General features: G+C 39.3%; 1 protein-coding gene across 6 annotated transcripts in view; it reads left to right on the forward strand.

The window, feature by feature from the left end:
- Window positions 1-12,545, forward strand: part of RMND1 (required for meiotic nuclear division 1 homolog) — a 35,908-nt gene that overhangs the window by 11,273 nt on the left and 12,090 nt on the right. For all 6 annotated transcript variants that reach the window (XM_063308584.1, XM_063308601.1, XM_063308559.1 and 3 more), the window contains 4 exons: window positions 623-728; window positions 3,950-4,025; window positions 8,875-8,914; window positions 10,979-11,079. In XM_063308584.1, coding sequence (XP_063164654.1) covers window positions 623-728; window positions 3,950-4,025; window positions 8,875-8,914; window positions 10,979-11,079 — 323 coding nt within the window. The remainder of the gene's footprint in view (window positions 1-622; window positions 729-3,949; window positions 4,026-8,874; window positions 8,915-10,978; window positions 11,080-12,545) is intronic.

Genomic DNA, 12,545 nt, shown 5'->3' on the forward strand with positions numbered 1-12,545 from the left:
ACAAATCTAAGGTTAGATTTTTAAAAATCTGTGAGATTTTTAAAAATCTCTAGTGAATATATTGCTCAGTATCTACTATTATGTGAAATAAGGAGAAATAACCTCTTTCTGAACATGAGTCTATCTTTTAGGGAATGAGAAGCCAAATGGAATTAAATCTTGAGACTTGGCCTTTAACTTAGGGTAAAAGGTAGATGTTGGAATTAAATTCAAAGAAGCTGTTACCCAAACTATGCATAGAATTGATACTGTAATGTGAAGCTTGTAATGAATATATAAACTTGCACCTTTCTCTAACTCAGGAATCTTTCAAAGGACTAGTTTTTGAACTTGCTCAGTAGATCCAAAGGAGATAATAAATAATGAAGCCTGCCTATGTTATTTGCCTATTATACCAGTGAAGTAGATGCTGTTTGAAACTTTTTAAACCTAAGACTTTTGAAAAGCAGTGATTAGAGTACTGTATAGAAAGAATTTTAGCCACCTAGTGGCAAAATGCTAATGCGGGTTTGTGTAGCATTTACATGTGGATACCAGAGTCATAGCACTCTCTAGTATAGCAGTTCTAGTGACTGAGGCAAATAAATGTTTTCTAAAGGAAATTTTGTTCTTTTTGGCATAGGATGTGATGCAATGTGTAGCCTTTGCAACAGCAGATGGATATCATCTTGGTAATCTGTGCCTTGACCTGGTCTCATCTGGATATGTTGAAATCACATTACCTAGAGGTATATCTCTGAACCATTATTTCAAGAAGATCATTTATTCTTCACTGATGCTTATTCAGATACGTATGTTCAAACAGATTTTGTACAAAATCGTTCTTTATAGAAATGTTGCTTGAAACTTAAGCATATACCATAATGTGGCCTAGATACTATCTACTTTACTTATGTACTTCAAAGAAACGAAGTGAAGACGATGTAGAAGTATATGTACAGAAGGGTTTGTGCACAGTCTGCTGTCATGCTGATCTCCCTTCCCAAACCAATGCTCTCTCAGCGTTTTGGCTTAAGAGCAGGTTTAAGTTTTCTGCCTAAAAAGAGCAGGGAGTTTAAATGAGAATTGTTTAAGGGTATTATGTTGGTGGTCACCTGCTGTAAAGTAACTCTGTTAATTGTCATGCATAATACCTTTGGATTAATGAATAAGATAGGAAAGGAGCGAAAACAGGATTTAATGACAAGGTATCCTATGCACCCATGAAAGAATGACTTGTTGCATATAATATATTTAATATCACTATTGATACATGGAAGTCTTTAATTGTGCAATTTGACAATTCCTAATGATTTTGGCTGCTATTACCTTAAACATCCCTTCCCAGATAATACTCTGCATTACTGTGTAATGTCTAAAAAAAACCTTGAAGTCATCAAATTCAGGAAATGTGGATTACCCAAATTTTAGATGGGAAGAGTGAATGGAGCTGACAGGTGTAAATAATGGCACTATAAGAGTTGGAAATAAACTCTTTCTGCCAGTAATCTGTTACCTATCATTAAAACTTTGTAAAGGAACTAGGCTGTAGGATGAATTGGGTACTCTCAAAAAGAGCAGTAGAGGGAACAATCATCTAAAAAGTCTGGGTGCAGAGGTGATTTTGCAAACAATTCTTCCTGTTTGAAATACACTATAATTTTTCCAAGGTATAGCAAAATGAACCTGAATGAAATGAAAGGATCACACTTATTTTCAGGAGGCTTCAGATCTGGGTTTAACAAGTTTACCCTATGCTGTACCTTCTGAATTTAAATTAATATGATGTGACAAAGAAAAAAACCTTAATGCAAGGAAAAAGATAATGAGAGAAGTAATGAATAAAGAATCTAGACCATATGAAGCATTGCCTTTTTTTAGAACTACTACCTCCAGATATTTAGACTATAACTCCCAGAATCCCTCACCAGTGATCACACTGTTGGTGCTGAAAGGGTATTGATGTCCAAAATATATGGAGACACCTAGGTTGTCTTGCCTTGGAGTAAACATTCCAAGAGCAGCTTTCAGCAAAAATATATTGACAAGTATTGGTATTTGTATCCCTCTTTCTGTGGTCCTTTTATGCCTTTTGAGCATGCTGACTCCTATCCTGATCCTTAATTAGCAGGCATCCGATATGTATTTTTAGCCCTATTATAGTTTACCTTCTTTTTTACAAGGGAATTCTTCAGTGTTAAGGGGAACTCTGCAGTGTTAAGGGGAACAGAGACAAAAACACATTCAGTACTACAGGTAGTTTTCACTTAACAACGGTAATTGAGCCCAGAATTTCCATTGCTATGCCATGTGGTTATAAAGCGAGATGGCATCGCTTAGCGATGGCAATCCTAGCAATTCCCCTTCCCATTGTTAAGTGAATTTTACCCGCTGTTAGCCTGAGCACCTGCCCCAATCCAAGCCATTCTGGGCTTGGTTCCTCCCAGCCCTGAACACTGCCTTCAACTCCCCCCTTCCTGTCTCCCCCCAACCTATCTCCCCCCATCTCTACCCTTTTGGAAGCCCTGCACCCTGCCTTGAGGACAGGATGCCCACCCGCATGGAAGCAAGGCCAACAGCAAGCTCCTCCTTCCCCAGCCCGAATTCCTTCACCCAGCTGCCTCCTCCCCCAGTTCTCGGTGGCTAAGCAGATAGTGCTCTGAAGGGAGCCACACAGAAGAACCATCGAGAAGCTGGGTCCAAAAAGGATTTGACAAAGGCAGCCAGGGGCTTCTGTTTCGCCCACGGCAGCTGGAAGAAAAAGGAGAAAAGTAGGTCCGGGGAACTGGGATAGGAGGCAGCTAGGTAAAGGAATGCAGGCTGGGGAGGGTGGAGCTTGCTATTGGCGGCCTCGTGCTCACGTGGGTGGGTTTCCTGCCCCCAAGGCAGATTGCAGGGCTTCCAAAAGGGCAGAGATGGGAATATAGGTGGGGGGGGGGAGTTGAAGCACGCCCGCAGTCGTAAATGTGGGTGGGCTGCCAAGCGCCCAAATTTCGATCACGTGACTGGGGGGGTGCTGCAACAGTCATAATTTGGGGCACAGGTCGTAAGGCCAGTTTTTTCAGCACCATTGTAATTTTGAACAGTCACTGAACGGATGGTCGTTAAGTGAAGACTACCTGTATGTCCCAAAATAATGATTGTTTTCTGTATAGACAAATTATAGGGTTTAAAAGTAATCAAATTATTTGTGGATCATTTTGGATGTAGTTTAGTAAAATTAAAGTTTGATTTAAAAAAACATAAATGATAATTTGACTAACATCACTAATTAAGCTTTGCGTATAATTTATTATGTTAAGTTATTGCTGGAAGACCAACATACATTTATTTATTTCTTAAATTTTTGCTAGCACCCATCTCCATCCCAAGAGGGACTCTGAGCGGTTTTAAATCCATTCAGTTTTATTATGAACTATCATGTTATCGCTTAACATAGACTAAAACATGGGACTTGCAAATGTCTCTCCATCTTTATTTCTATCTTGATGGTCTGTAGCCGACAGGCCACTGGAAATGTCAGAGTGCTCTGATGGACAAAAACTTGCACTGCGTGTGACACACAACACAATTTTATGAATATTTACTGGCTGTAAATCCCACAGTACGTTACCAGGTAGCAGCTTCTACCTAATCTTGTCTGGGTTCAGAAAGCAAGCACAATTGTCCCAGCTTAATATTTGGATGGGATTCCACCAGGGAATATCAGGACCATAAGATAGATGGGAAAATAAAATATCCTGGAAGAAGACCATTTTTACCAAGAAAATGGCATAGACATGTTGATGAAGTCACCAGGAGGTCAGCTTGATTTGAAGGAGAAATACTGTACTTAATGAACATTTCTCTCAGGTAACAGTATATAGAGTGCAGGCTAAATGTCTTGATTGTCTTACAATATAATTTCATGTCTTACAATATAATGTCTTACAATATAATTTCACATAATTTTTTTTTTTTGAAAAACTAGATGCAGCAAATGTTTTGGTGGTTGGCACAGAAAAGACAGCCAAAGAACATGATTTGGGGATCATATTTTTCTTCAGGTATTTCTTCAGACCAATAATGTAGCGTATGTGATCTAAATTTTTCATTTCCACCTAAAGGAAGGTTTATTTCTTCAGTATCATTCAAAACCTTGATATGTTTATTTATTTACAATATTTGTAGAACTCCCCAGTCAAGCAGACTCAGGGCAATGTACAACAAGGAGAAACCATCAACCTCTCTAAAACATACAGAAATAGTACAACCAATAACATACAATCAAATAATTGGCCAGAGTTACTCTATGAATCAAAAACATATTGAAATAAAACGGTTTTTAGAGCTTTCCAGAACAGAAGGAGATTTGGTGCTAAGCAGATTTGGAGGCTTTTGTGGAGGCTTTTATTGAGAACACCTTCCTTCTAAGGCACACCCCTCCCACTTCAGGTGGAGGTGAGGCTTCAGGAAGTCCACTCTCAATATTTGGATCAGACGATCAGAATCATGTTTGGTAAGGTTGTTGTTTATTCGTTTAGTCGCTTCCGACTCTTCGTGACTTCATGGACCAGCCCACGCCAGAGCTTCCTGTCGGTCGTCAACACCCCCAGCTCCCCCAGGGACGGGTCCGTCACCTCTAGAATATCATCCATCCATCTTGCCCTTGGTCGGCCCCTCTTCCTTTTGCCCTCCACTCTCCCTAGCATCAGCATCTTCTCCAGGGTGTCCTGTCTTCTCATTATGTGGCCAAAGTATTTCAGTTTTGCCTTGAATATCATTCCCTCAAGTGAGCAGTCTGGCTTTATTTCCTGGAGGATGGACTGGTTGGATCTTCTTGCAGTCCAAGGCACTCTCAGAATTTTCCTCCAACACCACAGTTCAAAAGCATCGATCTTCCTTCGCTCAGCCTTCCTTATGGTCCAGCTCTCGCAGCCATATGTTACTACAGGGAACACCATTGCTTTAACTATGCGGGCCTTTGTTGTCAGTGTGATGTCTCTGCTCTTCACTATTTTATCGAGATTTGTCATTGCTCTTCTTCCAAGGATTAAGCGTCTTCTGATTTCCTGACTGCAGTCAGCATCTGCAGTAATCTTTGCACCTAGGAATACAAAGTCTTTCACTGCTTCTACATTTTCTCCCTCTATTTGCCAGTTATCAATCAAGCTGGTTGCCATAATCTTGGTTTTTTTGAGGTTTAGCTGCAAACCAGCTTTTGCACTTTCTTCTTTCACCTTCATCATAAGGCTCCTCAATTCCTCTTCGCTTTCAGCCATCAAAGTGGTATCATCTGCATATCTGAGATTGTTAATGTTTCTTCCAGAGATTTTAACTCCAGCCTTGGATTCCTCAAGCCCAGCTTGTCGCATGATGTGTTCTGCATACAAGTTGAATAGGTAGGGTGAGAGTATACAGCCCTGCCGTACTCCTTTCCCAATCTTAAACCAGTCTGTTGTTCCGTGGTCTGTTCTTACTGTTGCTACTTGGTCGTTATACAGATTCTTCAGGAGGCAGACAAGATGACTTGGTATCCCCATACCACTAAGAACGTGCCACAATTTGTTATGGTCCACACAGTCAAAGGCTTTAGAATAGTCAATAAAACAGAAATAGATGTTTTTCTGAAACTCCCTGGCTTTTTCCATTATCCAGCAGATATTGGCAATTTGGTCCCTAGTTCCTCTGCCTTTTCTAAACCCAGCTTGTACATCTGGCAATTCTCGCTCCATGAACTGCTGAAGTCTACCTTGCAGGATCTTGAGCATTACCTTACTGGCATGTGAAATGAGTGCCACTGTTCGATAGTTTGAACATTCTTTAGTGTTTCCCTTTTTTGGTATGGGGATATAAGTTGATTTTTTCCAGTCTGATGGCCATTCTTGTGTTTTCCAAATTTGCTGGCATATAGCATGCATTACCTTGACAGCATCATCTTGCAAGATTTTGAACAGTTCAGCTGGGATGCCGTCGTCTCCTGTTGCCTTGTTATTAGCAATGCTTCTTAAGGCCCACTCAACCTCACTCTTCAGGATGTCTGGCTCTAGCTCACTGACCACACCGTCAAAGCTATCCCCGATATTGTTATCTTTCCTATACAGGTTTTCTGTATATTCTTGCCACCTTTTCTTGATCTCTTCTTCTTCTGTTAGGTCCTTGCCATCTTTGTTTTTGATCATACCCATTTTGGCCTGGAATTTACCTCCAATGTTTCTAATTTTCTGGAAGAGGTCTCTTGTCCTTCCTATTCTATTGTCTTCTTCCACTTCCGCGCATTGCTTGTTTAAAAATAATTCCTTATCTCTTCTGGCTAACCTCTGGAATTTTGCATTTAATTGGGCATATCTCCCCCTATCACTGTTGCCTTTTGCTTTCCTTCTTTCTTGGGCTACTTCTAGTGTCTCAGCAGACAGCCATTTTGCCTTCTTGGTTTTCTCTTTCTTTGGGATGTATTTTGTTGCTGCCTCCTGAACAATGCTGCCAACTTCTGTCCAGAGTTCTTCCGGGACCCTATCTACTAAGTCCAGTCCCTTAAATCTATTCTTCACCTCCACTGCATATTCCTTAGGAATATTAGTGAGCTCATATCTAGCTGATCTGTGGGTCTTCCCTAATCTCTTTAGTCTGATCCTAAATTGTGCAAGAAGAAGTTCGTGATCTGAACTACAGTCAGCTCCAGGCCTTGTTTTTACCGACTGTACAGATGTCCGCCACCTTTGGCTGCAAAGGATGTAATCAATCTGATTTCGGTGTTGTCCATCTGGTGAAGTCCATGTATAAAGCCGTCTCTTAGGTTGTTGGAAGAGAGTGTTTGTTATGCAGAGTGAATTGTCTTGGCAAAATTCTATCAGCCTGTGTCCTGCTTCGTTTTGTTCTCCCAGGCCATACTTACCTGTAATTCGAGGTGTCATTTGACTGCCCACCTTAGCATTCCAGTCTCCTGTGATGAAAATAACATCTCTTTTAGGCGTGTTGTCCAGTAGGTGCTGCAGATCCTCATAGAACTGCTCTACTTCAGCTTCTTCAGCATTTGTGGTTGGGGCGTATATTTGGATCACTGTGATGTTAGATGGCTTGCCCTGAATTCGAATTGAGATCATTCTGTCGTTTTTTGGGTTGTATCCAAGCACTGCTTTAGCCACTTTACTATTAATTATGAAGGCTACTCCATTTCTTCTGTGGTCCTCTTGTCCACAGTAGTAGATCTGGTGGTCATTTGATGTGAAGTGGCCCATTCCAGTCCATTTCAGTTCACTGACGCCCAGAATGTCTATCTTTAATCTTGACATCTCACCAATAACCACATCCAATTTGCCCTGGCTCATAGATCTTACATTCCAGGTTCCAATGGTGTGTTGATCCTTAGAACATCGGATTCGCCGTTCACCACCAGCACCGTCGGCCGCTAGCCGTCCTTTCGGCTTTGAGCTAGCTGCGTCATCACGTCTGGGGCTAGTTGAGCTCATCCTCTGTTCCTCCCCAGTAGCATTTTGACCATCTTCCGATGGTATACCGACATATCTCTGGTTGTACTGATCCATTTAGTTTTCACGGCAAGAATACTGAGGTGGGTTGCCATTACCTTCCCCAGGGATCGCATTTAGTCTGACCTCTCTGTCATGACCTTCCCGTCTTGGGTGGCCCTTCACGGTTTAGCTCATGGCATCATTGAGGTGCTCAAGCTCCAGCACCACGACAAGGTAACGATCCTTTGCTGAAGGTTTGGTAAGGTGGTCCCTGATAAATCTTGATGCCATGTTCTTTAGGGCTTTAAGGGTAATGACCAGCACTTGGAATTGGGCCAAGAAGCCTACCAACGATCAGTGCAGCAGCCTCAAGGTAGGTATAATCCTGAGATAATGGGTTGCCTTGATTAGTATTCTGGCTGTTGCATTCTGTGCCAGATGCAGTTTTTGAGTCATCTTTAAAGTTAGCACCCCAAAAGTGCTTTGCAGTAGTCCAGTTGTGATGTGATCAAGGTGTGTATCACTATTGTCAAAGCTTTCTGGTTCAGATATGACTAAATTTTTCACCAGATGAAGCTGGGCAAAGCCCCTCTGCCTATTGGCCCCTGCTTCCACCTGCTGCTCTAGCAGGGAGCCATCAATCCAGGAGGAACCACCAAGTCATGGACCAGCTACTACTATGTTAATGCCACTCCACAGCCATGATGTTTACTGACCCGCAGTAATTCCATTTTACTGCTTGTTTCACCCCTTCCAGTCTCATACAACCTCCAGGCACCAGTTCAATTTAGTTTTTATCTGGACCCATGTACCCTTTTTTGGAATGTAGTAGCTGGTACTCCACTCAAAGAACAGGTACCCGCCAGCCAGAAAAAGATTTCCTGTTTCATCTGTGTAATCCTCAGAAATTTCAGTTCTTCAAGGCTGCATTAATTCAGCAGAAAGGGAAATTTAAGTTTGTAGTCCTGTAGCCAGTATTTCATTGGTATGTCTATGTATTTGAGAATAAATTATTTTAAACAGGCTAACTTCTTTCTGAGTAAACGTGGATAAAATTGCACCGTAAAATAGGTTTTCTTTTTTCTTCAGGTGCTTTTAAAAAGACTTTACATTGCAATTATAGTCGTTTCACATTTATTTTATTTTTTAATGGAGGTACATAACCTGTAGAAAACCTCCCAAAAGCTGCTTCAGAGTTTACCACCAAGCTTTTATTTTAAATAAGTTAGAAGGGGAAATGTTTAAATAAATAGAGGGTAATAATGTTCTAAAGATCCCTAAAGCAAATATCATTCAGGTAATGTAATAATAGCATAATGGTTTCACTTTTAAAGCCAAGAAAGAATGGAAAGGGAATTGCTTCTTGTTAAGAATTGCATTTTTAAAGTCTGAAATACAACCCATAAGTCTAACATCTATTTGTAATTTTGTAATTCTTCTCTTGCAGGGAAGGGTCTGTTGTGTTCTGGAATGTTGAAGAAAGAACAGTAAGTGGAAGGCAGGTTTCTGGAGGAAAACTATTTTTAGTGTATGGATGAGGGTAATTAACACATTAATAAAATATTTGTAAGTTACCTTTCTGAGGTGGGAGAAGGGCTAACTATATAACATTTCAGATACAACTTGTTTTATTACAGTATTAGGTTTCTTTTTAAAATGCTGTAGTATGATGTAAACATAAAAAATGGCTTTCCCTCGCCTGAATATATTGAGAAAGAGATGATGTAGTTGGACCTGCTGGAAGAACATCCAGCTACAGGAAATATCACATGGCATGTTGAAGTGAAAGAGCATTAGAGTCTGAGAGGGAGAGAGAGGGAGAGAGAGAGAGAGGTGTGTTTAAGAAAAAAGAGTAAATTAGTTAATTATCTGAACACAATAGAATCAGAAAATTTGATGATTAAAGTAAAGTGAAATTGTCCTAGAATTTTTGGCACCTTCATTCAGAAGGAAAGAGGTGAATAATAGGACTGAGTCCATTAATTAAAGTAACACCTATTCAGAGTTAATTCTGAACTAGATACTGTAACATTGTTAATCACTGTAACATCATTAACATTCTGGAAATCATTTGAAAAATGATTGAAAAATCTGAATTAGCATACTTGTAAGCAATATGCTTGCAAAACCTTGTAAATACTAAGATAACATCTAAAATTAAAGACACTTTCTTACTAATCATTAGTAATTCTGACATATCTGTTTATTTCCATTTACTTTCTAAAGAGAGAGAGAGAAATAGGTTGTTATACTAAGAGCAGATTGTGTGCTGTCAGAAGAAACTATCTGACTGAGGGGTCTCACAGTGAGTGTATAATGAAAAAGAAATGGTTAACCCAACACTATTTTGGCCCAGAACTTGTAACCCACACACAAAGGAGGAAAGCCTGAGATATCTCCAGCAGGACGACAAAGGGAAGGAAAGAAGTACAGATTTCTAATATAGATTAGTAGTGCCTGGATCAGAAATAGTTATTTGAGTTGGAATCTTACTGATTGTTGGGTTTTTGTGACTTACCCCCATCTTCTTGTATTTTGAAATACTATCTCTGCAAAATATTTAGCAAGGGTTATTAACCATGTATATATTTAACTTTCCAATTAGTATCACCTTTTTGTGATGCCATGCCTTCCAAAGGATTCAAATCATATAATTCCTCAGCTACTTCACAGTGATTAAGACTTCTTTGATATTCATCATAGTAAAATAATCAGGAATAGGATATAAAGTGGGTGGTGGAAATGCAGAAAGTACAGCCAGATTCTAGGAGGAAACATACATTGTTTTGGGAAAGAAGGATTTCCAAATTTCCTTGATCAAAGTAACATGAATGTTGGATCAGATGGCATCTGTAGGAAGAAAAATAGAAGTAAGGGATTTTCTAAAATTTCTGTCATACCTGCTAATTTTCTTTAACACATTCTTATTTATCTTTCTAAAAGGCTGCCTTCAGAATTATAATCTAGATTATAAACAAATAAATGAAATGCATGAGGGTGTTTATGGACATGAATTTACGATCTCTAGCCAATTCTTCCTTGTAAATACTTCTCTATCTTGGGCAAATACTTGTGAGAAAAGAACTTGGATATGTAATTATTATTTTTTCCTTATGATTTCTTTTGTTTTCCACACAATTTTCTTCTGTCTTTTAAACAGATTGAGGGCACTTTGATCAATAGTCTAAATCAGGGTTTCTCAACCAGGGTTCTGTGGAACCTTAGGGTTCCATGAGAGGTCACTAGGGGTTCCCTGGGAGATCACAATTAATTTAAAACATTATTTCAAATTCGGGCAACTTCACATTAAAGAGGTAAGTTTCATTATTTTTAGTTTAAGAATATTTTTAATGCATATATACAGACCTACATGTGAAATGAATATAATAATTTTGTAACTTCTGGCCTATATTTGAGGCTGAATGTGCAGGGATTCCCCAAAAGATTTCAAGGGTTCCTCCAGAGTCAAAAGGTTGAGAAAAGCTGGTCTAAATGTATCTAATGTGTCTTCAGGACTTGCTAGCAATTTTAATTTACAATCTGTTTTCCAGATAAAGAATATTTTTCGAAAGCTGGAAAAACATGAGATCCAGCCCTATGAAATTGCATTAGTTCACTGGGAAAATGAAGAGATCAGCTACAGAAGAGGAGAGTAAGTATATGAATGTCATAAACTGCACAGAGTTTTCCATTTAAACAGCAGGCATAAGGGTGGAAGTTTTGACAAATTCCTGAACATATATTCAGGTACAAGTTGTACCATAGCATCTAGGCATTTCATAAACTTCTTCATAAAAAATATTGGTAATTCCATTGTAAAATAAGAAAATAGTGATGTTTCCAGTTTAGAGACTGGGAATGAAAGTGCATGAAGACCAAATTTCAGAAAAAATATTGAACTCAGTAGTGCATGAATTTTGCAGAACCAGAAAACCCAAACATAAAAGAAACAACAATTCCTACTAAACTTTTAGTTGACTAATTTGGTGGAGGCGAGTTGTAATGATTAGCACTGAGATTGGAAAAAATAAAACATTTGGGTTTTTTGAAGACTTTTTCTACTTCCAGTTGAAGAGACATTAACCTTTCCTTGTACTAGTGAGTTGGACTTAAAGTTATTAAATATATGCTTATTTAATTATAAGCTATCTCAAATACAATCATATCTGTTCAATCTTAGGGAGATTTCTTCTAAATTTAATATTCAAATATAATTCCCTTAAATTCATTTGTCCTGTGTGAGAAGCTCTTATTAATTATCATAATCCTGTTACAGATTATTTTATGCCTGTACTTATATGATTTAAATTTACACTGTTCCCCCCCTCCCCCGCAACAAGGAGATAGATGTTAGCAGACAGGATGTCATGGTTACTGTTCCAATGTTCCTGAAAAACATCGTAACGGTTTCCCATGCCATGGGGCTGACACGAGTTGCTGTACGGGAGGGGGCTGCTCCTGTTCCTTGTACCAGGCTGTGATGCGAGGAGTGAAGAATGCATGTTTGGGTTATCTCGCCTTGTCAAGGACGTTTCCCGCAGACCGGCAGGAACCATTAGGGGCACCTGCAGGGCATGGAATTGTGTTGACTTTGGGGGGAGGGACTGGAAGCCCTTTGGGGTTTTATTGGGGGACATCCCGCACTTTTACTATTCTCAGCTTTGCTTGTGATCCTGCATACTATTCATTATTAAATCAGATATCCATGAAAGCCCTGCATGAGTGATGCTGATTTTGAATAGGCAATCATTACACAGGGGCTTACAAGGCAGTCTGAGGATGCAGGATACCACAAAATATGCAGAATAAAACCCATTCAAAGGATGGAAACTATCTCTAAAAATCAGTGCAAAAATCAACTTTATGAATGTAGATAGGATTGAGAAATGCCTTTACATCTCCCCAAATGAGAAGTAGCAGCACAAAGAAGTAGAGTTTTTCCTCTTTCTAATTCCCTTTCTCATTAGCAAGAAACTTAAAAAATTGTAGCTGTCAATACAGATTCCAAAGCACAGGGATTCATGACCCCTATATTGTGGGTTGGAAGGTGTGTTGAATGAGAAAGCCTTATGAAAGCTCTTTAAAAAGTATTCATGAAATGCTACAAATCATACTCTG

This window comes from Candoia aspera, chromosome 1 (assembly GCF_035149785.1).
Source record: "Candoia aspera isolate rCanAsp1 chromosome 1, rCanAsp1.hap2, whole genome shotgun sequence".
Taxonomy (NCBI): domain Eukaryota; kingdom Metazoa; phylum Chordata; class Lepidosauria; order Squamata; family Boidae; genus Candoia; species Candoia aspera.